This window comes from Ruditapes philippinarum, unplaced genomic scaffold (assembly GCF_026571515.1).
Source record: "Ruditapes philippinarum isolate M1 unplaced genomic scaffold, ASM2657151v2 ctg1776_1_1_1_1, whole genome shotgun sequence".
In the NCBI taxonomy this organism is placed as follows: domain Eukaryota; kingdom Metazoa; phylum Mollusca; class Bivalvia; order Venerida; family Veneridae; genus Ruditapes; species Ruditapes philippinarum.
In genome coordinates this window covers 213,107-240,945 of record NW_026861636.1, presented here as the reverse complement: position 1 = coordinate 240,945, position 27,839 = coordinate 213,107, and the positions used below count along the sequence as shown (strand labels likewise).

The following is a 27,839-nucleotide window of genomic DNA, read 5'->3' as shown; positions in this document are numbered from 1 at the left end:
ATTTGAATCCACATTTAACTGATAAGCTGCTTAAACAACTCTGCCATGAACAGTATTAAACTATTTGAATATACTCACCTGATCATAAAGTCCATCACTCTCGTAACAAACTTAATGGAAAATAGGCTGATAGGAGGCTTGGCCTGAGTTTTACCCTTTTTACCGGCAGCTGCCCCAGCCTTCTCTCGTATGACATCACTTAATTTCTTGTGATTCTCAAACAGCTGTGTCATCTGACGCACTTTAGATTCACTGGAAATAAAGAATTTGTTAAGTTTATTTACTTTAAACATATTGTTTTGGACTGATTGTGACAATCAATGGCTTGTCACTTAAGTTTGTTTGTTTGTTTCATTTTACGCCTTTTCCCAACAGTATTTAAGTCATATAGGCGGGTAGTTTCCTAACCATCGTTCCTGGAGAGTTACACCAGTTCTAGACTACCTTCCTCCGCGCTAAACTACCAAAGCATCTCTTGGGGAGCGAACCCACGCCAGAGAGGTAACTGGATTAGAAGTTATCGACTCTAACTCGTCGACGATGGAAGCCGTTAAGTATTTCATGTATGCTGTATATATGTATAATAACAAGGATCTGTTATGTTCAAGTCATATTGTATAATAAAGTCTGTTCTGTCATTATGTGAACGGCTCAAAGTTCTCTTCTTGGAGCTTAAACACTACTGAAGCCATAAAAGGAAACATGTTTGTCACTTCTGGCCAAATTTAGGGCTAAAACTTACCATCCCTTGATTGAGAGGCAGTAATTTTAACTTTACTCACTATGGCAACTCTGACTCACTTAATCCTTACCAGGCTTAGTATAAATCAGATTGCCGAGTGTTTTGATGTTCTTTCTCTTTTGTATCATATGCAAAAAAAAACAAACTTCTATCGTCACAATATGAAAACCCATAGACTACTGATTTGAAATTTATGATATAGCCCCAAGATCTTTTTTCTCTCTCTCCTCTTTATGTAGGAAAACATTTCTTTTTAAACGGTCATAATCTTACAATTATTATCAACTAAGAAAATCTTAATGTTAAAAAAATTACGAAAATTTCATACCTAATAGTGTCTTTCATAAATGTATACTCTATGAGAGCCTCATGAGTTCCTAGCACTAATATAGCAAAAATGTTGTTCCTAACTCCAACACTGTTTGCGAGCGAGTAATCTGCCGATTTGTCCTGGAATTACATATGTAATAAACATAATGATTATATAATAAAATACTATCAAGATAGGATAAGTAAGAAGAAAATTACACGTCAAAATATTATGTTTGCATCAAATTGCCAGCCTGTCAATCGGTAAATGTAGCTTTTAATTCATATATTTTTGTTATATATATTATGAAAAATTTCATCAATGAATTTCACCTGAGAAGCATGACAGCTGAGATTATCATGAAATTATCCAAATGCCATTATAAGAAATGATGACCTTCACCTCTAAAATCTTACCTCCATTTTTGGTCAGATGACATTTAAGTAACTATGATAACAAAACAGAATGTACATGACTCTATTCCTTAAAATCTAAGACATTGAAGTATAAGACAAAAATATAAGTCTTTTTTTCCAAAATATCATTATCACAACTTAGAATTACAATAAGTTAAAGTAAATTTTGAAGGTAATTTTAAGAAAATCCGAGGGTCAAATCCAGGTATTATTATCATAAGATTCATTTTTTAATTTATGGTTGAGTGAACACTATAACCTCTGACAACTGTATCATAGAATGGTTTCTTTGGCTCAGTGGTTTAGAGCTTTGTTTCTTTGTTTGCAAGTTGATAATCACTGGTTCGAATACAAGCCATATAAGGAATTTTTTTTGTATGTAACAAACTAACAACTTGTTAGATCAGTAAAATTCACACATAATGATATTACTTATAACTATATAATTATTACTTATTAATTATTACTTACCGATTATAACGATGCTGTTGCCATGGTCCCTCTACACTTTTTATAAATTGACTGCCTCTTGGATATAACAATATCCAGATTTAACACTTAAGAATTGGCAGTTCCCTGAATATCGTTAAAAGCAGACTTTAGACTGTAGTAAAATATATGACCCTGGATTAGACCCTGAGGCTTATAACAGGAGAATGTCATTTGAAGTAACAATAATAACAACATAAAGTAACAATAATAACAACATAGATAAAGTAACGACAATAACAACATAAATAATCACCAGTTCAAAGTCCTCCATTTCTGATGTAATCATCCTATCGGTGAGAGATTTCATGATCTCTTCTAACTCTGATTGAACGACTGAATCATCATCGTCATCATCATTGCTTGCCTGCTGTTTCTTCCTAAACTCATCACTTTTAATCAAACATAGCTGTATACAGCATAGAAGATGGGCCTGAAATAATATTTCATCTCAAGTTTTGTATCACTACACAATCTTTCCTACTGACAATTGAACAAAAAAAATCTTGTCTATAAGACAAGGTGCCCCACCTATCCAAAGTCAAGACCAAATAGCTCCACTTTTCAAAAATAATGATTTGAAATAAATATCTTTCTCTGTGTTCAAGACTTGGACCTTAATATTAAACTTGCCTGACACAAAAATTCTATGTCAAAAATGAGGGAAATCTGTTTTTATAACAAATTTATCAATTATTTCCCCTGTTGAGATAGGTAATTATTTTAAGAGTATTAAAAATATTTTAAGGGTCAAAAGGAACATATTTGAATGTTTTTGAGAAAAAGAACTTAAAATGAATGCAGATATTTATAAAAAAAACTTTCATTTAAAAAACAAATATTTAAATTGTTCATCCTGACAGGTTATCAAACCACACAGGTGAAATCATTTTTCTCCCTCTCTCTCTACCTCTCTGTCTCTCAAATCATCAAATTATAAGATCCTAAAACACAACTTACAAGAGGTTCAGCAAGAAATACTTGGTCTCCCTGAGCAAGTATACATGGCTCTAACTTCAGAGGTGGATTCATTTCCTCATTCTTCTCATAATAACCTTTTAACTGTGACATCAACATTGATAAAATTGGGTCACATAACTGACTGTTCCTGTCCAATACATCAACAAGTCCCTGAAATATTAATGCAGCAAATGTAAAGTTTTTTAAATAAAGAATGAAATTTAAAAATTACAACTTGAATTAAGAAATCTTTTAGAGAATCCCTAATCTTTTTTAGGAGCATTAAATGAAAGTTTTCAATTTCTGAGCTGGTTATTTCAAATATATTTAAAATAAGACAAACTAGTCAATTCTCAGGTCAAGGGAAAAAGCCGCTACAGATATTTTCTACAGATACTTGTAACTTGCAATTATATTTAACAAACTGCAGAACATTTAATAAAGCATCAAACCAAGATAACAAACATTAAAAATAGATCAGTCACAAAGACTGAACATTGTGTGAGAGTAAAATAACAGCTTATGGGTTTTACGTCATACCAACACAGTATAGGTCAAATTAATGGGCGACTTTCCAGTTTTACTGGTGGAGCAAGACATCAGGTTCCCCTTAGTGCAATATTTTAGGCACAAATGGGTACCTCAGTAGAACCACCGTTCTGTAAGCTAAAGTGAGGCAATCAAAGATAATAAAGTCTCAAGAACAGTTCTTTTTGTTTAGTTTTACAGAACACATTAAAGTTCATGACGTCAGGATGTGCAAGCTGACCTAGCTCTATAATTGTGTCAAAGGCTAGTCAGTTTTGGTACCAGCATTGGACGAGTTTGTAGTAAATTACCTGATAAAGCAGTAGTCTAACATCAGCTTGTTGAGATAAACATCTCCTCAAGTTACCTAGTATCTCTAGACATAGAGCTTCATTACTGGAGGCATTGTGACGTACATGTATATCTACCTCTACCTGTAATAGTTACAAATATACATAATATACATAAATGTACAGCCAATAATCTCTACATTCGTCTGTGTCTGGTGGCGGTTTCTGCAATTCATCTCCAGATCACGGTTGTAAGCCACTTTGAATTTACCACAGTACAGTTTAGCCGCCACATTGTCTAGAGTATTTTATTAGTTATAAAGATGTCTGACTAGTTATATGACTCAACAGGTTATATGACTCAACAGGTTATGTGGCTTGAAAGGTTATATGGCTTGACAGGTTATATGTCCCGGTATAAGAAGTTGTAAGATTATATAACCTGAGCTGCTGAGCAAGAGTTATATTGTAAACAACCATTTATATACAGCCATATAATATGTCAAACATCTTTATAACAAATTTGAAAAGAGGGCCATGATGGCCCTGAGGTCGCTCACCTGTATATAGGCCCCCACCCCCCCCAACGTTGCAAGGCCAATTTAACCCAAGGGCTTTTATTTGCACAATCTTGGTAGACACCCATAAGAAGATGTTTCATGCTAAACATCTAAGCTCTAGCTCATTGGGCTTTTTAAAAAGAAGATTTTTTTAAAGTTTTTACTATACACATATAGTTAAAAAACAATGACACCCCTGGGGCCAGCTGGCCAGTTTTGACCCCAGGGCTTTTATTTGAACAAACTTTGTAGACACTTACTAGAAGATGTTTCATGCTTAATATCTAACCTCTAGCTATTTGGGTTTTTTCAAAGAAGATTTTTAGTTTTTGCTATACACATATAAAGAAAATCAATGACCCCCGGGGCGGGGCCAATTTTGACCCCAGGTCTTTTATTTGAACAAACTTTGTAGACACTCACTAAAAGATGTTTCATGCTTAATATCTTAACTCTAGCTATTTGGGTTTTTTCAAAGAAGATTTTTTAAGTTTTTGCTATACACATATAAGGAAAATCAATGACCCCCGGGGCGGTGCCAATTTTGACCCCAGGGCTTTTATTTGAACAAACTTGGTAGACACCCATTAGAACATGTTTGATGCTAAATATCTTAGCCATAGCTCTTTGATTTCTTTAAAAGAAGATTTTTTAAGTTTTTACTATATGCATATAGGGAAAATCAATGACCCCCCGGGGCGGGGCCAATTTTAACCCCAGGGCTTTTATTTGAACAAACTTGGTAGACACCTATTAGAACATGTTTTATGCTAAATATCTTAGCTCTAACTCTTTTGGATCTTTAAAAGAAGATTTTTTAAGTTTTTACTATATGCATATAGGGAAAATCAATGACCCACTGGGGCGGGGCCAATTTTGACCCCAGGGCTTTTATTTGAACAAACTTGGTAGACACCTATTAGAACATGTTTGATGCTAAATATCTTAGCCATAGCTCTTTGATTTCTTTAAAAGAAGATTTTTTAAGTTTTTACTATATGCATATAGGGAAAATCAATGACCCCCCGGGGCGGGGCCAATTTTAACCCCAGGGCTTTTATTTGAACAAACTTGGTAGACACTTATTAGAACATGTTTTATGCTAAATATCTTAGCTCTAACTCTTTTGGATCTTTAAGAGAAGATTTTTTAAGTTTTTACTATATGCATATAGGGAAAATCAATGACCCCCTGGGGCGGGGCCAATTTTGACCCCAGGGCTTTTATTTGAACAAACTTGGTAGACACCTATTAGAACATGTTTGATGCTCAATATCTTAGCCATAGCTCTTTGAGTTCTTTAAAAAAAAGATTTTTTAAGTTTTTAATATATATGCATATAGGGAAAATCTATGACCCCCTGGGGCGGGGTCAATTTTGACCCCAGGGCTTTTATTTGAACAAAATTGGTAGACACTCACTAGAAGATGTTTCATGCCAAATATCTAAGCTCTACCTCTTATGGTTTTTGAAAAGAAGATATTTAAAGTTTTTCTTTCGGTTGCCATGGCAATTCTGCATGGAATTAAATTCTTTGAACAATTTTTAAAGGTGACCACCAAAGGAACATTCCTGTGAAGTTTGGATGAAATTGGCTTAGTGGTTTATGAGGAGATGCCATTTAAAGTAAAAGTTTACGGATGGACGACGGACGGACGACGGACGGACGCCGGACGAAAAGCGATCACAAAAGCTCACCCTGTCACTTTGTGACAGGTGAGCTAAAAATAGCAGAAATACTTTATTTCAGGAATAACCAATATTTTTTTCATAAATTGTCAGCAGCTGTGTAAACGGATTACATAAATGTCATAATTATCTGATGAAAAGCGATGTTAAAAACATGCAGAATTATAAATAAATTAATACACTTGTTACTGCAAATAGTGTCATGATTTCAACTGATTATGTGTGTTACAAGATTGATTATAAGTTTGCAACTAGAGGCAGTGCACTGACGGTCTGACCTCTTAATATAACATCAAGCTTAGTATGAAATAAATAGGGAGAAGGCGAGGATGTGGGAGAAAATAGTGGGTATTTCTGTCACAACATTTGATACTTTTTAAGGTTATATGATAACATTTAAGTTACATTGATGTAAGAAAACCTATGGTGTCCTCCGAGCTGTGAAAAACTTCTGACCTTTTGATATTAACACTTATAATGTAAAATACCATTAATAGACTTGTTTCATCTGGTACAGTCCAAAAAATTAGCCGTGAAAAAGTTATTTAACATGCTATATTTATCATTGTAAAATGTAAACTATCAGATTAATGATGGAAAAACATGAAATAGGTTTCGTTATAGATCTTATAATTAGAACTAGTCATGGGTCGAAATTTTGTCATGGAATTGATAGCAATTCATGAATTGAAGTCCCGATGTGTCGAAGTTTTTACGCAAGTCCCTTCAACTTCGACTTAACGAAGTTCTACTGTAATCTGTTAGCATTAACTTACCTGACTACATGAGAATGAAGGTTGACTACACTGACTAGATCTTATACCTCCTAGAACTCTAAAATGTTTCAGTATCATCATAAATCCACTAGCTCCAATCTTTCTCGCATCAAGCTGTCTGAAATAGTTAACCAACTTCATTATAAATCTTTTTGTCATCAAGTTTGGGAGTCTCTCATAGCAAACCAACCTCTTTTATAAATTCAAGATTCATATCAATTCTGTTTAACTAATGGTGTTTCTTATTGAAAATGTTTCTGTTTTTATTTTTTACACCCATTTTAAAGACACATTGTGCCACAGAAATCAATATTTTTTAAATTCTTTAGAAAGGTCATGTTTGATAAATTTTGACAATGAATTTAGAGCATCTTACATATTAAACAACTGCAGAAATTAGCGTTGAATGTGCAGTTACTTGTTGTAAAGGTAGCAAAATGTAAACAAAGTAGTATTTTGACTTCTATACAAAATATTAACTCTCTATAACAATATAATATTGTCAAAAAGCCAAAGAAACGAAAGATAGTTTATCAATATGGCCAATAAGTATTTTTTTTTAAACTGTAATAAGATACCAAAAATAAAATTGTTTTCAGAAATATAAAATGATATCATTTCAGGGGCTTATTGGGGCTTTAACATATTTTTGGGCATAGCTTTGTGGTTGGTCCTAGCCTAGCTAGCACATGAGTAAAATCTCAAACCTTTCAGTAAGATAAAGATGTATGTATGAAGTAAGTGCCCCCTAATAGGATTTAATACAACAACAGCACTGCATAGCAATTCTATTTGAAATGTTCTTTTATCCGGAACTAACTTCATATCAAAAGTTTACCTTGAGAACATGGCTTTTCTAAGAACCAAGATGAGAGAATCTTTGAGATTCATACTCAGTTTAAGAAGTGGCTGTATGGCTCTCAGTAAACCCTCGGCTGAGGTGGGACACAGAAAGGAGAGGTAGTCGAACATTTCCCGAACTTTGGTTGTAGAGTCCAACAACAGTTGTGGCGAGGCAAACACAATATCTCCTAGTAATTCTGTAATATAAGAATATCACATTAGCCTATTAAACTATGTCTTTAGTTCTCTATAAACATCCTACTCAATTTACATTTTTAACAAGAGCACAGCATTCGGTGTTGATACATGTTCGTTAAAACAATCACTTTTGTTTGAAAGGGGCATAACTCCAATAATATAGCTTTCAGAATTATCCCCCTTGTCTGACAACTGCACCTTGTCATGATGAGAAAGCATTCAGATTTCATGTTGATATCTTTTGAACTATTTAAACTATGGGCTACATTTAAAGTTTTTGCATTATTCTGTTCAAGTGTTACTGGGGTCAGAACAATGTTTCTTCAAATGTCACCAGTACTGATTAAATCTTGACAGGGGACACAGTAAGATTCAGATAGCTTTCATAACAATTAAGCTAATATAATAGATTATGTTTGATTTGACTGAAATACAATAAAATGTTTGAATATTTCATGTTCTACCTAGCATACAGTTCTTACAATGACAAACAAGAGGGCCATGATGGCCCTAAAATTGCTCACCTGTATATAGAAACTCTCCATGACAAGGAACAAGTAATATTGTTTCATGCTAAAAATCTAAGCTCTACCTCTTTGGGTTTTTTAAAACAAGATTTTTCAAGTTTTTACTATATACATATATGGAAAAACAATGACCCCCTGGGGCGGGGCCAATTTTGACCCCAGAGCTTTTATTTGAGCAAACTTTGTAGAGACTTACTAGAAGATGTTTCATACCAAATATCTAAGCTATAGCTCTTTGGTATTTTTAAAAGCAGAAATTTTAAGTTTTTTCTTTTGGTTGCCATGGTAACCAGAGTTCTGCAAGGAATGAAATTCTTTGAAAATTTTTTAAAGGTGACCACCAAAGGAACATTCCCGTTTGGATGAAATTGGCTTAGCGGTTTCTGAGGAGACGTTTAAAGTAAAAGTTTGAGGACGCCGGACGAAAAGCGATCACAAAAGCTCATCATGTCACTTTATGACAGGTATTCAACATTTACTTAACTTAAGTAACTGACAGTTTCAGGTATAAATAGAAAATGGTTACCTAGGAAATGAGAGACGGGAGATGTAGCTTTAGTTATTACTCTATTGAAGATTTGTTCTAATATTTCACTTCTCACCATCTCATGGGCCTGAAACAAAACAACATTATACAACAAGAGTTGTTAGTCAGACAGCCATAATTCTGTCAAAATCCATGCCAGAGTTATGGACCTTGGACCTCCTATTATGTTATAATATAAATGTGTGATGTTTCAAGCCATTCCATTCTTCAGTTTTGGAGATACCAACTTGCACACAAAAACTTAACTGAAGTGTGACACTGAGGCCACAGTGGGTACAACAGCTCTCCTTATTTCTTAAATATTCAAATCAAAATAAAATCAATCATATTTAAAGAAATCTGCCTAACAAAGGATCACACAGATAGGGTACCATAGATGCAATAGCTATATTCTCTGCCTACACTTCAATCACCAAGAAAGGAAACAAAATGTAAAATTGGAAATGCTTAACTTCAGTATTATTAATCTTCCATAAGTTGTGTAGTCTATCCCATAAACAGGATATGGATATGCAACTATGTTTTCACAGAACTTTCTAAGAACATACTGTGGAATCTTATAAAATCGTATAAAATAAAGCAGTCAGTAAGCTAATAAAGAATAGATCTCTTAATCCAGGAATGGCTGGTATACTTATATGATCCCCACATTGTTTGTCCAAGAATAATTGATTGATTTATTGGGTTTTTAGTAAATGTAAATCTGACAACTTTTCAGCTATACTGGTGGAGAAAGGCCTCAGGTACCACTCTGTGCATTACTTAAGGCAGGAATGGACCACTGACATTCTGTAAGCTAATAATAAAGCTTTCTTACATTAAAGTAATCCGGATCTGTTGTGGAATTTCAACCCACAGCAGAATAAATACACATAACACTTTCATTATAGTCAGTCTAAAAATGTATTTTTAAATCATAAAGTAATTACGTAATTTAAACTGGTAGATCTAACATAAAACCTTGAATGTTTTCAACAATATCTTTGCTCCAAGCTGGCATGTCTGATGTGTAGGTCCTGACTGTATACTGGGCAGTAGGTCCATACGTCCAAATGCTGCTTTAGGTCCAAATGAATCCATCAGTATAAATCCTAGCTGGACAAGACCTTGGACAACATGATCCCAGCCATATGAACTAGAATAGAAATTTTGTTGTCAATAAATTTAATGGTAAGGCTACATATAGAAATTATTAAGTTTACAATTATGTGACAAAACTCATTATTTATGTTAGAAATGAATAAAATTTGTTAAATATTACATTAGTATATACAGACCCTCTCCCCCTTTTTCTCCTTTTTTTCTTAAAGGAATTTCCTAGGGAAAAACAATACTTGAATCTAGTACAAACATAAGCTGTCAATATAGCATTATTCAACATTTTCAGGTACATTATTTTCACTCTTGAATGACAAGTGGCCATCAAAAATGTTCTCACATTTTTAGCACTGACATTTATAATAAAAACCTATACTAATGGTACACTGTCAGGCCAGACAAAACATTACTTCAGTAAATAAATTCACTACACTATTACTAAAATCATTACGCAAAATTCAGGACAGGTAAATGACACTGAACAAAAAATTGGCAGTAAAAATATAAGTCAGACACCAACCTGTTATTGACAGTTTGTAATACATAATCTTCTACAGAGACCATATCTGAGACAATCTCCTGTATCCAACATGACTGAGACTGTTTGTCAAAGTCCTTGTAACTTTTCAAAAATGTTGCTTTCAGGAAATCAAAAATCTGCAATACAATGGAGCAAAATAATCCAAGCGCATAAATGGAATCTTAAACTCATATAATGAAAATACTATCAAGGTCACAGACTGTAGCAATTTGGTTTGGTTTTTCCTTTCATCAACACAGTATAGGTCATATAGTGACTTTCAAGCTTTAACGATAGAGGAACCTTTCAGCTTCCCTTACGTGAATTATTTCAGGCACAAACAGGCCCCTGAATAGAATCACCAACATTCCATATTGTAGCTAACAGTTTTAAAAAAATTATTTGTGCATTACTCCACAGCTATAAGGGACTTGAAAGAAGTTTTTTTCTGATGTAGCAACTAGAAATATATTCCCCCAAGATTTGTCCATTTTATGTAGGTTTGTAACAATAACTTCAGTGCAAAATTTCCAATCATTTGCTCCCTTCACTTTCCAGAATTTTATTTTATTGTGCAAAATGACCGAAAATTGAAAATGTTTGAATGCTATAAAATGGACTAAGAATTGCATTAAAAACAGATTTTCATTCTGAGTATAATATTCTATCTTCTTTATCTTTCATGTTTCTAAACTTTAAACAACACTCACTACATTTGGGTGAGTAAGATACCATCAAGCATTACTTAGAAAATTCATGCATTATTTCAGAGGAAAAGTTGTTTAATTATGCAATACTGAATACTTTACAACATAGAGTAACTAACCTGGTCCTCAAATCTATTTATTCTAGCCAGTGATAGTGCCATGGCCAATGAGAATGGTGAAAGTGTTTTTGTAGCACTGCAATTCTGATAACCCTGTTGAAGTAATATAAACTATCTCGTATATTCATGTCGAAGAATTATTTACCACATACCCCTGCTGCTTTTGTGACTCCGTAAAAACGGTATTGCACGACTGTGCATATATTCTGATGTGACATCATTTGCATTATACAAACATTGCGTAAAGACATGCTTAATATTAGCATTACATTACAGGCATTTAAATGAAAAATAATTCTTTTTCAAAGTCAACAGTTTTTATTTTGGGTATATGATAAACAAAATATTATATTCGTGTAGATACATTACTGAATTTATTGAACATGTTGAATAAATCCAGTAATTAACCTACACTCATTCAATATCTCTATATATATATGATAATAGAACTCACACAGCTATGAAAATTTTATCACACCATCTATAAGTTAATGCATCAACATAAATATAAAAATAATTTAAAATCATTTATTCAAAACCAAAAGTTTAATACCCTTTAAGTTTAAAATTATATTCCCATTTTATATATGCCTCTTTTAGATATTTGATTGAATACAGATCCTAATATATTTATATTATCATCAACATATATGTATGCCTATACACTATGTTACTTTAACGTAGATACGTAGTTGCTGATTTTTGTTTTTTGTTGTTTTTATTCCTAACTACAAAACGAAATTAGATTGTCATAAAGCATACACTGATTACCTTCAGACATTTGATAAATTCTCTACCGAGATCTTGATGTTGTTTGACAGCAAAGCTGATGTGTAGAATGACAGTACCCTCGGTTTGTCTCAAACTTTCTGTGTTGTTGATACCATCATCTAGTAGGTCCTCACTGGAATATACAGAGATTTGTTTACATTTTCCTCCATATAAATACTATGGTTATAGTATGTTAACATTATGTATGTACACACTTAATGCATGTACAACAGTTGGGAGGGGGGGGAACCCAAAGAAAAAAAAAAATTTCAAAATTTTTTTAATCGGGCCCAAAAACCAAGACATTTTTTCTTATCGAGACAGAATGGGATAAAAACCAAGATTTTGGTTTTACACCCCAGGAAAGGTTTTTCCAAAATGTTTTTAAAATTTTTTAGTGACAAAACTTTACAAAAGCAAAAAAAGATTACCAGCAACGTCATAAAAAAAATGAACGCCATGAAAAAAATTTTTAATTTTTAAGGGAGCAAAAAAATTAATTTTTTCCCCCCCCCCCCAACCCCCCAAAAAACAGATAAACAATTATTTTTTTTAAAGGGCCCCCTTTTTGTTATTTACCTGATTCCGGTTGCCCTCGGGTTTCCCTGTGCCTATCCTCTTGAAAAAGTTATAAACCCTCCAGAACAAGCTTTTTATGCCCCTAAATTTAAAAGACACAGCTTGTTATTAAAAACCATAACTGAGGGCTCTGAGCACATCTAAAACAAAAAAAATGAATAAGAAATAATATAACAAAATTGTAGCCATGTTGACCAAACATTATTGATAGCCATTCGTTTATCTGAAACAGTAAAAGGTCATGCAATTTATACATCACATGTAATCTTTAAAAAATAAAATATAAATTTTTGAACGAAAGTATTAAAAACTTAATTTGACAAGGAAAATTTAAGGTTCAAAAGAAAAATTATTTGAATGAAATTGGACAAAGCCTATTACGTCGGATTCATCTTAACCCATTACCACGAATACCATGCCTTTAACACACCTTTTCACCCCCTCTTTTTTGGAATGCAAAATTCAAGTTTGATGAAAAAAATCAACGCAAAAAGTGATTGAATGCCCAGTTTCACCATGGTAACAGGAAATTTAAGACTGAGCACGTTGTTACAAAGTCAATGGTCCAGTCAACATTTGTGCCAAGTTTGATTAGTATTGAAGCAGTTTTTATAGTTTTACATCAATCTGAACTTGTAACGGGAGACTTTTCAATGAAAACAGCCATTTTTCACAAAATGCTCATGAAGTAATGTGTTAACACTGATTGCTGCTCTAAATAAATACAGCACAGTAAGGGCTAAAACAAGACTATTTTAAGACATTATTACTACAGCTGATTCATTATTCTGAAAACAAACCAAGCATTTTCAAGTAAGTATATATGTGTTCATTATTTATCAAAATTATTGTATTACCTTAGTAGCTAACAGGAGTAGTTGGTAAACAAGTGCTGGGATATCACCCATGTCTAGCTCTCGAAACATTCTCAACACTTTCTCTATAACAAACTTCAGCTCTTCATTGGTGAGTGGGACATCTCTAAACATAGATGCTAGGTTAACAACACTACCTGGGTCCCACCTGCAACATAACAACCAAATGAAAATATATACACCAAAATGATATTGTGACATTAAATAAGTTAAACATATACAATGATTATAATGATTATAATGCTATTACCAGGGTGTTACTCTCTAAAATTTCTGACACATTCTCTTTCTTAACATTAAAAGGAGCTGTTGGTAGTACAGTGTGTTCAACTATTCTTAGTGCCGTCATGTAAAACCAGAGCCTGGAAAATTTTCTCTAAATTAAAAAAGGGCCATAATTCTGTCAAAATCCAAGTGAGAGTTATTGGCCTTGGACAATGACCTCCTATTATGCTCTCAATTAAGTGGGTGAAGTTCCAACCCATTTTCTTCAGTAGTTTTGGACATACAAATTTGCATGCTAAAATCTTAACCAAAGTGTGATGCACACCCCTACGCCTGGGTGAGCATAACAGTTCTCCCTTGTTTTCCAGATAATTTAGCTTAAAATTGAAATTATGAAGACTAATTATTGAAATAAGCAAGACTATTATAGAAACAAATTCATGATTTTCTTACTATAATACTTATCATGTATTTATTGTATAATTCAAAATAAAAACTTGTGTATTTGTTAATGAAATGTAAGTGTATACAAAACCTGCATGAACATAGGGTGTTAAGAACATGACTTTTGTATTCTGAGCCTTTCATATGGTTCCCTGCATACACTATATTCTCCTTTGAAGCTATTGCAGACAATATCTTTGGCAGCAATTCTAAGGCTCTGTAAACAAGATACATTATTTAAATAGTTATGTTTAGCAGCTTTAAGTTTTAACATTTCAGCAGCAACAACTAGGATACATTTCAAAGATGGTAAATAACTGAAAATGAGGCATGGATTCTGAATATTATTTCAGTTATACACATACAAAACCCTGTATTTGCAAGTAGTTTTCAAGCATTTGCTTTTGGTATTTGCAAGCATGCTCCCAGCATTTGCAGACAAGTTTCCTGCATTCATGGGCAACTTTTCAGTAATTTTCTGTTTTCAACAGGTGAGTTTCTAGCATATGTAGACAAGTGTCCCCACATGTCATGGCAAGTTTTAGGCAGGCTTTTTTTAACTTCTGGCAACTGACTACTAAGAAAAAACTAAAATAGCTTAAGTTTAATAGAGTATGCAGATGTCAAGGGTATATCAACACCACATCAGCTTTCTAGCTTTATTTGATTGCTTAGAGCATTATTTCTGGTATAAACAAAATTTGACACAAATATGGATAGAGGCACTAAATTCCCTAAGATGACCTGACTGGCTGTTGGAATAGAAACAAATGCATGATTACAAGTTCAAAATGTCAGAAAACCTAAAAAGGACAGAAGGTATATATTACACATTTTTTTGTTGCCATTAATTTTCTTTAGCAATGGACATTTTAGGCAATTACATGTAGGATGTAGCATTAAATTAGCTGTTATTTTATCAAACATTATATATCTTACTTTCCTGACTGTGAGGAATCTGACTTGATACCATCAACATATATACTGGCAAGTTCTGCTAGAGTTGGTCCTGGTAATGTATCAGCCTAAAAATAAAATTTATACAAATGTGTATTTTATTGGTATTTTGGCTCTCATGATCATTTTTTGTTTGGTTGGGTATTAAGTCGCAACAACACAGTAAAGGTCATATGGCAACTTTCCAGCTTTACTGGTGGAGGAATCCCTCAGGTGCCCTTCTGTGCATTATTTCAGGCACAAATAGGCACCTGAGTAGAACCAGTAACATTCCAGGAGCAAGCTTGATAACATCCTCACAAGAAAGAATCTAAAGTGCCTATAGAGATCCACAGCAGCGGGCGGTTTAAAGTCAATGACCCTAACCACTTGGCCATGGATGCCCCTTCATTTTCATTTAGTCTTGACAAGAAATCTAAAAAAATAGTAACCCTTATCTTTAAAGCCTAAATGCACTAAATATCTTAAAAGGACTTGTCTATTTTCTACTCTGGACAAAGCCATTCATCTCTTTAAGGGACAATATTAAAATATGTATTGACTGAACTTAACAAACAGTGCAGACTCTGATCAGACTGCACAGATGTCCTAGCTGATCATGGTCTGCACTGGTTACATGAGTACACTCAGTAGCCACCAGCAGATTGATGGTTAAGGAAAAATGATAATTCAAATATTGGTCTTAAGCTTTTACGTAAATCTACTATTTTAAATCCATAAACAATACAAAATAATTGGATATCTAAAAACTGTTATGAAAATATGTTATTAATGCATATTATAAAATTTGCATAACTATAAACAGATTAATTAAGCTCAAATGCATATATTTGGTTAAAGGTACCTCTAACATCAGAAGACCGACGAGCTCCGACGCCATTTTATTGTTCATATCGTTTTTCTGAAGAGCTTCTATGCATTGTTTGTACACACAAGACCTTCTTTCTACAGAAGTTGTACAGTCTGGTGGTGAACCTACAATAAACAACTATCCTTGAAGGTGATTTTATATTTTATACTAATACACAGCTCAGATTTGTTGGTTTTTTTTTTTAGATTCTTTGTTTTAGAAATGCAGGGCTTCCATTAGGTTCCAATATTTGGAAGTCAGAGACTGCACATTGTCTGACACTGGAAGTCACATTATATAGGTAAAGAAGGAAAAGCATTAAATTTTGGAAGTCACAAACCAAAATCAAGGAGTAAATGGCTCCCAAACTTCCAGTATGAAGAACCTATGTGGAAATATTTTAATATGTTAATAAACAAATATGATTTTTAATGTAATTTATTCATTTTTACACCATAAGAATTGCTTGTTTCTATCTACAATATACATTATTGTCATTCAGAATGTCATATTCTTAAGCATTCTTTGAAATCAGTTCAAACACTATGTGGTTCCTGTCTGGTTCTTTAACTTATCAATGATGTAACACTATAACTAAGATACATGCATAATGATGTAAATTGTATCTGTAAACAATTCATAAAATCATTACATACGAGATGTACTTAGACCAGATGAACGCAGTTGGATACAAAACTATGTTTTTGAAAGTAAACGAAGACTAGAAAATCACACAGTCAATTCATTTTATGTCATTGTTGGAGAGAATCTTTTTAAATAAAAGGAGAATTTTTTGTCAATTAAGTGCATGATTAATCTTTAACCATGGAAGGCTAGCCCTAATTAAGACTTTAGACTGTTTGATGTTATATCAATATCTAAGTAAATAAAGTAAACAACGATATCAGTATGGAGTCTAGTTGTACTGCCAAGAGCTGAAAAATTGGCCAAAGTATGCTATTTTGGTAGCTGCTACAAGTCATCATATTAAACTCAGCCTCAGAGCTTTTCTTCCTTCTACAGCAGGAGCTCAGTTTTAAGACAGCTTCCCCTCTGAAAAATTCTTTCAAAACATTCAGTTCATTCAGTTCCCTTAATTTAACAGAAGGGCAAGTTCCCCTACCTAAGAAAAAAAGCCCTGAAAATTCAGCACAAATCTAGACTTACCTAGCAATATTGCTCGGACAAGAGTGAATGTGTCATTTCTCCCCTTCAACACCTTCCTCTCTATCATTTTACACAACTGTCAAAGTAAACAATCATTAAAAGCAAATTATACCTTATATACCGGTTCAATACAAATAAAATATTTGATTGTTGAAAAAAAAATTTACTTTATAAACCTTAATATTCTATTCTATGAAGAACACCTCCTTTACATAACATTTTTTTATATAAATGAATGCCAATAAACAAGTCTCTCCTTTTCACTTTATTGAAAATGACTGTATTAAATCCAGTGCTCATGAATGATTGGGTCATCTTATAAGACTTAAATTAAAATAGCTTCAAAGATTTATACAAGAAGCTCTAAACAGTTTAAAAAATAAAAAAATGCCCTCTAGATTTTGAGGTATAACAACATAAAACATATGGAATTTCGTTTGCCCCTAGTATCTGGAAAAAGAAAAACCAAGGATCTCTTACTTCTTGAGCAAGCTTCTTACCACTTTCTTGGCCATGTTCAAGTCTTATTCTAATAAAGTTAAAACCATTTCCACTTATCAAATATGATAACTATGTTTCTGGTATTACCTCATCATTACTGACTGTTTTTAGACATTCCCCCAGCTCTTCTATCTTATTATCTTCTGCAAAGGTGATAATCTTCTTATCCATTTCTGCCACCGTAGAAAATGCAACCTTAAACAAAACAACATTTCACATTAACATTATTACCACAAAAATGTTTCAAGGTCATATTAGCCTCAAACTCTACATAAATCGTAAATGTTTTAGAATAGAAGCAGTAATAACATCCATGCCTTTTTTATTCTGTAAAGTTGTCCTTAATAGATGGAGATATTCATAAAGTCAAAAAAAATGCATAAAGTTTGCCATATATTACATATACTACAGAAATAAATCAATCAATAAAGTTTTGGACTGAGACACTTACTGGTAAGACCCAAAATCCTACCTAACTCCATCCTAGGCAACTCTCAATAACAATTTTATTATTTATAATATTATTTTAATAACACAAGTGAGACATCTGCTTCTTAAGACCAGAGGGAGATACAAAATTTTGACAATGGCTCATGCTTTTTCTAAAGGTGGTTTTGCCAGATCCAGAAGGGAAAGAGGGCACAAGTAAGATTTTGCTTTATTTTCACTAAAAAAATGTACAATAAAATCTGAAAATTGATGTTATATAACATTTTATGACTTATTAGTCAAATCATGAACCCATATCCACTCCGCTTCTGGTGCAACATTTTTGTTAGAACAATGAACTACAGTCAACTATGTTTAAATTGGTTTTTTTAATTGACAAATTATAGCGGGCAACACAAGCATGGGGACAGGGACCAAGTGTCTGTTGATGAACTAGATGGAACAAATCAGTGTCTGAGGTAAGGTACAGGTAGTATGTGTCATTATTTCGGAGTGAACGGTTGACCTTTTGATTTTTTATTAAAGTAAACATACATGGACAAATGCGGGTTTTTAGTTAAATTACCCAATTAAAGACACAAAATAACAAAAGCATTTTCGACATTCATATAATTTTGAAGAGTGCCATACGGCTAGACATAGTCAAAATATATTGACGTGCCAAAGCTTGATTCTGAGATATTTTCGTTCTGGGGCAGAATCTCGCTTTAACGTCAAAACCAAAAGGAGACCTTTCTGTGGTGAAACGTGGATTTCGATGTAAATGTGAAAATGCAGACAATTTAAACTAAGAATTTATTCAACAATACAATTTTAAGGAATTAACAGCACAAAAGGTGCCAGACTATCAACTTGTAATAAAGTAAACCACGTTAGTTTCATTTCACCGTCTCATTTGTGTAACAACGCCGCCATATTGTGATGTTGCTACAGTACTGTAACATGTACGCTAAAAATCGATATTGTTCGGTACCTTGCGTGAATGTTGTCATTTTTTTGCGTGGCTAAAAAAATATGTAAAACTATTAAAAAGAGGAAATTTTTCTTAAATGATGTTATCATTAATTATATTTATTGCTACAATAAAATAAATCGCCAGGAAATTATCTTTAAATACTTTTGTAATTCATGATAGAAATCTTTAAAATGATGCGGGGTAACTTTTAATTTAGTCCTCTTTTTTATAAATATGTTTATTAAAGGTTAAGGATAAACAAAATACTGTATTTCATTAAAATGTATATTTTCATCAATCTGTAGTATTATCTATGTTAGTATAGTTATGTTAGTCACAACTTGCTGTGTATTAAAAACAGCAACTCCTTGCCTATAGGAAAGTTTTGTTTTTCAAACGTGCATTACGCTATGAAAGAATTCAAATGGTAAATTCTTGCGTTAATTTTTCATTCCTCAACTGTTTTCAGAAAAATAAAACTCGTTACTCCGAGCATCCATTTTTCGTTTGTCTGTATCTGAAAGAACCTGTGTACATGTACCATTTATCCGTGTAATAAAAGACTGTTATCATAGCATGTCGATCGTAATGGCCTGGATATTTCGTGTTGTTTAAGCGATGTTCCAGAAAAGTTTTGCAGAAAAGTTTTGTCCCGGTATAGAAAATATATTCAACCTAATATTTATTTTTGAAATGTGTCAACTACATGTATTCCACAACGCCGACACCGGTAGGCTGGCCAATATACACTTCGGAAATGTTGACACTAGTAATAATTGATGCGCAGTCCTGTTTCTTCCTTACTTAATTTCTTTGTGTCAACTATAAATTTATAAGATTAAGTTTTAAATAAATAAATTTGGTTTTTTAAATTCGAGCCGTGATTCCTTTCCGGAATCAGTTAAACAATTTTCCATGCTGACACTGTCAAAATTGAGAAGAAGTTATTTTTAGATTGTATTACATGTAATCATTTTTCAATTTATAATTATAAATATACTTGATGATTTATTTTAAAGACGATAATTTTATGCTTAAATTTCTTTCTATAATACATTTATGAAAGTTGTTTAAACGATGTTAAGAATTTAAATGTGTTACGGTCCCGAGTTTCCTCAGTACATTTTCCCGGCTTACCAATACGCTTTGAATTTACGCAAGATATGCCAACTTTTTAAGTTTTGAGTTGTTGCATTTAATTATAAGGAACTTTTTTTCTGTTTTTCTTTCTAAATTTACTGGAAGGTTAAAATCTTAATGTTCGTTCTTTATCAAAAACTCAAAAAAATATAGAAAAAAGAACTGAGGAGGCGCCGTGATTTATTACCGATTTTATAAGTTCGTTTTCCAAAGCAACACCTTTTATATTTAGGGCAGTAACAATCTGTATCATATTATTGTTTAAAATAAGTAAACTTGTTGCATAACCCTTAAATCTTATAAGATTGGACAAGAATCAAAGAAATCACAGACACTTGGGGTGTGAAGCTCAAAACGCCTTTAAAATCCAAATAAAATGTATATGGAGCCACATTTGAATTTGTCGAAAGATTTTGTAAATGGAGTAAAACGGCGATAATCTCGATGTTTATGTTGCCAGTTGCATTGTTTATATGACCGTTGAAGTTTAAAATTGACCATCATCTTGAAGATTTATATCTTTTGTGTCGATGGACCAAAGGATTTTGTGAAAATATTGGAAACAGAATAAAATACATGGTGTTTTAGACGGCAGGTGTGCGGATTTTTTTCCGGCGAACATTTTTATCTTGTGTATTATTATAGACGTTAAAATATTTTTTTTTTTTCCAAAATGGCTTATATTTAGTTTTTTATACATATATGATCAGTACATGTGCTGGTATTGACAAATATACACTTTATTTTGATTTTAAAGCTCCAAAGTGTCTGTGAAAGAAATTAGCGGCGCAGCGTTTTGTTTAAATGTAACATTGTAAAACAAGCATTTGATAGTATTGCGGGCAATACAGTAGTCCCCTACCGGTCCCTCAAAAAGTTCTTTAATTGTCATACACTCCTGTGTATTGCCATTTATAATGAATTTGAGGATGAAGTCTGTATTTGAAAATATCGACCACAAAACATAATAAAACAAGCAATTATCATAGTATTGCAAGCAATCCATAAGTCCCCTACCGGTAAGAGCCCAAGCAACATTCTGAAGGGCCATTGGCCATTCACTTAGGTTCCTATTTTAAGTAAATTTGTTGAAAAAGTTCTTTAAAAGTGATCACAGGAAACAGTTTTTATGTACAGACAGACGGACTGAAGGACACTCTAAAGTTATTTTTTAAACATCCCTGTTATCAAAATATAACATTTTTAAAATCCTATCATGATTGAAGAAGTTGGAGTAAAAATTACCAATTTCTCAAAAAAAAGTCTAAGTTCAAAAGGGGCATAATTCTGGAAATAGTCTTGCTAGAGTATTGAACACTCACAAATGTTGAGTGATAATAAGAAACATTTATATGAAGTTTGAAGTAGATACATTCAGAAAAAGAAGTTATTAAAAAAAACAATGTTTTTTTCATGAAAATTTTAAGTTCAAGGGAGGTAATTCTGATAAATTTTGTGCTAGAGTTGTGAACCTTGTCACATATGATGTGGTTGATGACAAGCAACTTATATTTAAAGTTTGAAGAAAATACCTTAAGAAATAAAGAACTTATAGTGAAAAAACTTAAAAACTAGAATCAGAAATCTTGAAATTCAGTCTATTTGTTGCCATAGCAACCAGAATTTTCAACATAGGAAGATAAGAAAAGGATGTGCATAATTTCCATACTGCCATCTACCCATATGTCGAGTTTCATAAACATATTTTCAGTACTTTTTGTGTTATCACTGGATCCAGGTTATGTGTAAAATTTGCCATATTTTCAGTCTATTTGTTGCCATAGCAACCAGAATTTTCAACATAGGAAGAAAAGAAAAAGACGTGCATAATCTCCATACTGCCATCTATCCATATATCAAGTTTCATAAAAATATTTTCAGTACTTTTTGCGTTATCGCGGGATCCAGGTTATGTGTAAAATTTGCCATATTTTCAGTCTATTTGTTGCCATAGCAACCAGAATTTTCAACATAGGAAGAAAAGAAAAAGACGTGCATAATCTCCATACTGCCATCTATCTATATATCAAGTTTCATTAAAATATTTTCAGTACTTTTTGCGTTATCGCGGGATCCAGTTTTGTGGACGGACGGACTGACGGATGGACAGACGGACGGAGGGTAAACCTAAAGTCCCCTCCGGTAAACCGGTAGGGGACTAATAAGTTTGTCTATATCACAGTAATGTGTTAAGTTTCGATGCTTAGTAAGGAAATTATGTTTATACAACCTTGTCATATTATTACGATGTGGGATTTTAAAGTAAATCCTATAAAGAATGAAGAAGTTGGAGTGAAAATACCAGTTTCTCGAAAAAAATCTAAGTTCAAGGGGGACATAATTCTGGAAATAGTCTTGCTAGAGTATTTAACCTTCTCAAACATGTCGAGTGATAATAAGAAACATATATATGAAGTTTGAAGTAGATACATTAGGAAATAAAGAAGTTATTTAAAAAAGACAACATTTTTTTCCCCTAAAAAATCTAAGTTCAAGGGAGGTAATATTGATATTTTTTGTGCTAGAGTTATAAACCTTGTCACATATGATGTGGTTTGATGACCAGAAACTTATATTTAAAGTTTGAAGTAAACACCTTAAGAAATAAAGAACATATAGTGAAAAAGCTGAAAAATTTAAATCAGAAATCTTGAAATTCAGGCTATTTGTTGCCATAGCAACCAGAATTTTCAACATAGGAAGAAAAGAAAAAGATGTGCATAATCTCCAGACTGCCATCTACCCATATTTCAAGTTTCATAAAAATATTTTCAGTACTTTTTGAGTTATCACTGGATCCAGTTTATGTGTTAAATTTGCCATATTTTCAGACTATTTGTTGCCATAGCAACCAGAATTTTCAACATAGGAAGAAGAAAAAAAGACGTGCATAATCTCCATACTGCCATCTATCCATATATCAAGTTTCATAAAAATATTTTCAGTACTTTTTGCGTTATCGCGGGATCCAGTTTTGTGGACGGACTGACGGACTGACAGACAGACGGACGGAGGGTAAACCTAAAGTCCCCTCCGGTTAAACCGGTAGGGGACTAATAACCACGTTGATTCTTCAAATCTCACCTCGCCATGCATGTATTTTATAAAAGAAAATAATTTCTTAGCATAAAAGTCAATTGTATGGGATAAATATTTACTGTATACCAACATTATGAAAGTCTTTTGCAAAACAAAACAAAAAACAATAACAACAGCAAAATAAGGCGGGGCACCTGTTTCATGAAATAAATTTCCGAGTATTTTTTCTCTGCTACCCCGGTCATTTTAAAACAATTTTCATACCTTCGTTTGTGTGTGTCTGTTTCTTTCTAAAAAACATCTTCAGAAAGCTTTTTGGAGAAAACTATCCAGAATTATGGGCCTGCGTGAATAGATTTAAAAAAAGAAATTTACGTGGAATTTTGTTTTCGCACATACATGTATAATGTCGAGGCACCGCGTTTGACGCTTATTCGTTTTATTATTGATAAAAATTATTTTGAACATTGAAAGTATCGTTTAATAGTTAATCAACCTGATTATAAATAACAGACTGTTAAATTCCTTAGAATGGTGTTTTCTCGTAGTCGCAAAGGCACTAGGAATCCGTACGTTGCTCTTTAAACATATAAACCTCATGTTTCTGCTCTTATCATATCCCTATTTCCATCATAACCGTGGAAAAAAATTCTATAGATACCAATAGGTCCCATGTCTTATATTTCCTTGGAAAGCTGACCAAAATATTTTTTTTTATAAACAAGAAACGGTTTAGTGAGGAGTCCATTTACAGAGTAGCTTTTCTATAAACTATAATAATGATTTTGATATTTCTAAGAACGCTCTGACAATAACGAATAAGTTGTGCATCTGCTCCAATAAAATACTATATTCAACCTATCATAATTATTAATTTTTGATTTTTTGCATAAATAAATGTCTTAAATATAACATTAAACTTGATATTTTACTTAGAGTGTTTCGTCGTTTCTCAGTAACGCAGTACCACATACACACCAGTGTAGTTATCAACAGTGTATATGTCACGTGACATTAGCGGCGATGTCTTTATTTTGATGGTGCATGTGTTTACTTTTCTATCAAAATCTTTATGTTAGGAAGATTTTCACAAATAAAACATGAAACTGATGTAAAAATGAATAATCTTTAAATGTATCGTAACAAATTTATTCAAATATGAATTCTAATACGATTTTACACGGTCCAAAGCTTGAGCTCAAAATCCCTGCGCAAATTTCACCACAGAAAAGGTACTTTTTATGTTGTACGTAGAGGCGAGATATTGCCCAGACACGAAAATAGCACAATATCTCGTCGCGCAGTACAATTAGTTGGACTACGGTTAGACAATGCATTGTTGCCTGGCTAGACGTAACATACAGCTAGAACTTTTGGCTAGCTGTACAAGCCTGTACGGCTAGCCACTTCCAAATACAAAACAACCGATAAAATAATAAATTTTCCATCAAAACAATTGTTAATGTTATATATAGCTAGAATATAGATTTCTAGTTTTGATTGTGGTGCCGGGTGGCCAAACACTGAAATTGACGCCTGTGCCACAGGCGCTAGTCAATAATGAAATATTTTACATAATCGGCCTATATATGTATATTAAGATATCTTATTATAGTATAGACCTATAGCTATAGCATTTAGAACATAAAAAATTATGTTTGTTCAAGGGTAGCAAGACACCTCACCCCCCAGACACTTCACCCCTCAAATTTTGAAGACACTTCACCCCTTAAGACACTTCACCCCCAAAATCAGTAAGACACTTCACCCCTCATCCAATTTTTTTCTATAAAGTAAATAAAACAAGTTGGTCAACAACAAAATGCTTATAAATGTTTATATTTATTATTTTTTGTATTAGATCTAATTGATTAAAAATTTTGCTTATTAGCCCGGGGTTCTATGATATCAAGGTACTTATCATTTATCGGAAAATATTTAAATATAAATATCATAAATGAATGAGATTTTTCTTCCATCTTATAATTGAACCTTTTCCTGAACTGTTTGTCAAAAAATTATTTCAAAAGAACCAATAAAAATGACATTTTTTAAAATATTTTCAATGTCTGCCATTTTGGGTAATTTCAGAGGAGGTTACTACGGTATCAAGGTAATCCCCAAAAAAGCAAGTATGGAAGGATAGATGGGTCAAAACTTTCAAGTAAAGTTGTGAAAAACTTCCAACAGTTAACTTGCTATAAAATTAAAACTATATGAACAGACTATATGTCAGTATATGTATTTAAAACATATTTTAATTGACTGTGTAAAAACCATTAATAAGGAAAATGGTAGTAAAATATGAAGGTTTTACAAAATAGTTTTTTTGCCACAAATATATTCATTATTCACCAAATTAAATTTATTGGCAGATGAAAATGAATCTAGTGTGCAAGTTTTACAAATATCAGCATCATCATGTGTTGCTTTTACTAGTAGTTTCAGAAAATTTAAATACCTTGATATCATAGAACCCTTGATATCATAGGAACCGAGTATACCTTTATTTTTACTAAGTTTAAGCTGATTTAGGTTAATTGGTTCAATGTATTGCCAAATGATATATCATGGCACTTTTATCCATTAAGTGTTTATGGCATGTCACCTTGTTTATTCAACATGTTGATTAGTTGTTTATTCAACGGTTATCTCAGACTTCCCGAAATACGTCGGTCCGACGGACATGTCAGATAAATTTTGATCAGGTCCGACAATTTTTTATTCCGGATCTGTCCGACTGACAGGCTTTTATCCAAGCCGCATGTATACAAAATGGCGTCGCTAAACGTGCCAAACCTGGGAAAAACCGAAAATCACTATTGAATGTATTTAACATAATTTACATAAATAATTGTTAAACACAAAATAAAAAAAAATGAGGGGTGAAGTGTCTCAATCAAATTTCTTAAAATGAGGGGTGAACTGTCTGAGGGGTGAACTGTCTGCAAAAAAGGGCCTAGGGTGAAGTGTCTGGGGGGTGAAGTGTCTGTAAGCCTGTTCAAGCACCTGTGGCCTGTGCAGGTATCTAGAAAATCTGGGTTCGAATTCTGGAGAAGGGCATGCTCAGAGTATAATCTAACCAGATCTATTAAAACTTCTACATTTACGATACTGTTTTATATATTCTTAAAGTTTACATTCTGCGAATATTAAGATTGAATCACCAGTTTTCTTGTTTGTAAACATCAAATATGGCGGGAATTTTAATGAACACAAAGAACGGGCAAATACCACAAAGAAATGGCGAACTTAACTTTATAGCTCGTGTTGTGTCGTGATGTGTTCTTAAATTATCCTCTTCATTTTTAAACTAGAGAATAAACCGATTTGCTTAGGTTTTAAATATATGTTAGTTGATAATTTTTCTCCTGGGATTTGCGGTAGACAGACGTTTCACTATTGAGACGGTTCACACCAAGACGGTTCACACCAAGACGTTTCACTCCCAAATGGGAGTGAAACGTCTTGAAGACATTTCACTCCCATTTTATACCAAAATTATTTTGATACGTATGATATACTACAATAGACCTTAATTTTACTAAAAAATGAAAGTTTGTATGTCATTATTGTTAAAGTTTTATTTTTTTATTTTTTACTTGATTAGAGATGTCTTTGATCTGATATCTTTTCAGATATTTATTCTTATTTAGGGAAGGATATCATATATGACCGGATATAATTGTATGAAAGTTGCAGTTCATTAAAGATTTTAATGATAATAATTTATAAGTGGTTATCTTTGCATTAATTAAGTATATTTTTATATCAATAAGTAAAAAAAAAATCTGTAGATAATCTTACATAATATATTAAATATGATTATCTGATTAAATATTATTTTATTTTTGTTATAATTTATAACCAAAACTTATGGAGGAGTTTCTGTTTCCATGACTTTGGTTTTAATTGTATGAACATTGTCTAAAAATATTTCAATGGTCCAATAAACAACTAATTAATAACTGTTGATGCTAAAGTGCAATGTTTATACAACTAATTTAAAAGTGATGTCAAACTGTTAATTGGTGGTCTCAGTGTTTATACAACTAATTAGGTGATGAGATTAGTGTTAACACCACAATTACCTAAGTTTGTTTAATGGCTACTGTTCAATAAATTGATAAAGAAATAATTTAAAAGAATAATTAATTTTATGCACATTTGCTGCATTTCATTGATAAATATATTTACAAAAAAACTAATAAATATATTTTATATATATTGATATTATTTAATTACTGTACTGGTAGTGGTTTCAATATTCAAACTAGTACTTACAATGTGTCTTTGTTGTTCATGAACATTTTCATTTTGTTATTCTATTATCTTTCTTGGATTTATTATAAATAGAATTTTCTCGTGTTGTTACTGTTATAATAAAAACGTTATTTCAGACATTTGTCTTTCATTTAAATCTCTTATCATTCAACCCATAGTTAAATGAGTATAATGATAATCTTCTAATAATTCATCATAATTACGTCCTCATTGAAACCAATATTTTTACTCCTAATAATTAACAGGAATTCTTCAAAACACTGTTTAAACGGAACAAAATTCA

General features: G+C 32.5%; 1 protein-coding gene across 1 annotated transcript in view; it reads right to left on the bottom strand.

The window, feature by feature from the left end:
• LOC132716374 (Fanconi anemia group I protein-like) overlaps positions 1-26,489 on the bottom strand; it is a 38,692-nt gene extending 12,203 nt beyond the window's left edge. The window contains 20 exon segments of the mRNA XM_060699639.1: positions 79-252; positions 1,071-1,192; positions 2,214-2,390; positions 2,918-3,088; positions 3,757-3,879; positions 6,761-6,878; positions 7,599-7,800; positions 8,855-8,942; positions 9,836-10,010; positions 10,494-10,630; positions 11,320-11,412; positions 12,091-12,230; positions 12,679-12,751; positions 13,527-13,692; positions 14,305-14,430; positions 15,153-15,238; positions 16,015-16,145; positions 17,188-17,263; positions 17,776-17,883; positions 26,440-26,489. Of these exon segments, the coding sequence (XP_060555622.1) occupies positions 79-252; positions 1,071-1,192; positions 2,214-2,390; positions 2,918-3,088; positions 3,757-3,879; positions 6,761-6,878; positions 7,599-7,800; positions 8,855-8,942; positions 9,836-10,010; positions 10,494-10,630; positions 11,320-11,412; positions 12,091-12,230; positions 12,679-12,751; positions 13,527-13,692; positions 14,305-14,430; positions 15,153-15,238; positions 16,015-16,145; positions 17,188-17,263; positions 17,776-17,859 (2,462 nt within the window). The 5' untranslated portion in view covers positions 17,860-17,883; positions 26,440-26,489.
• Between the last annotated feature and the right edge of the window lie 1,350 nt (positions 26,490-27,839).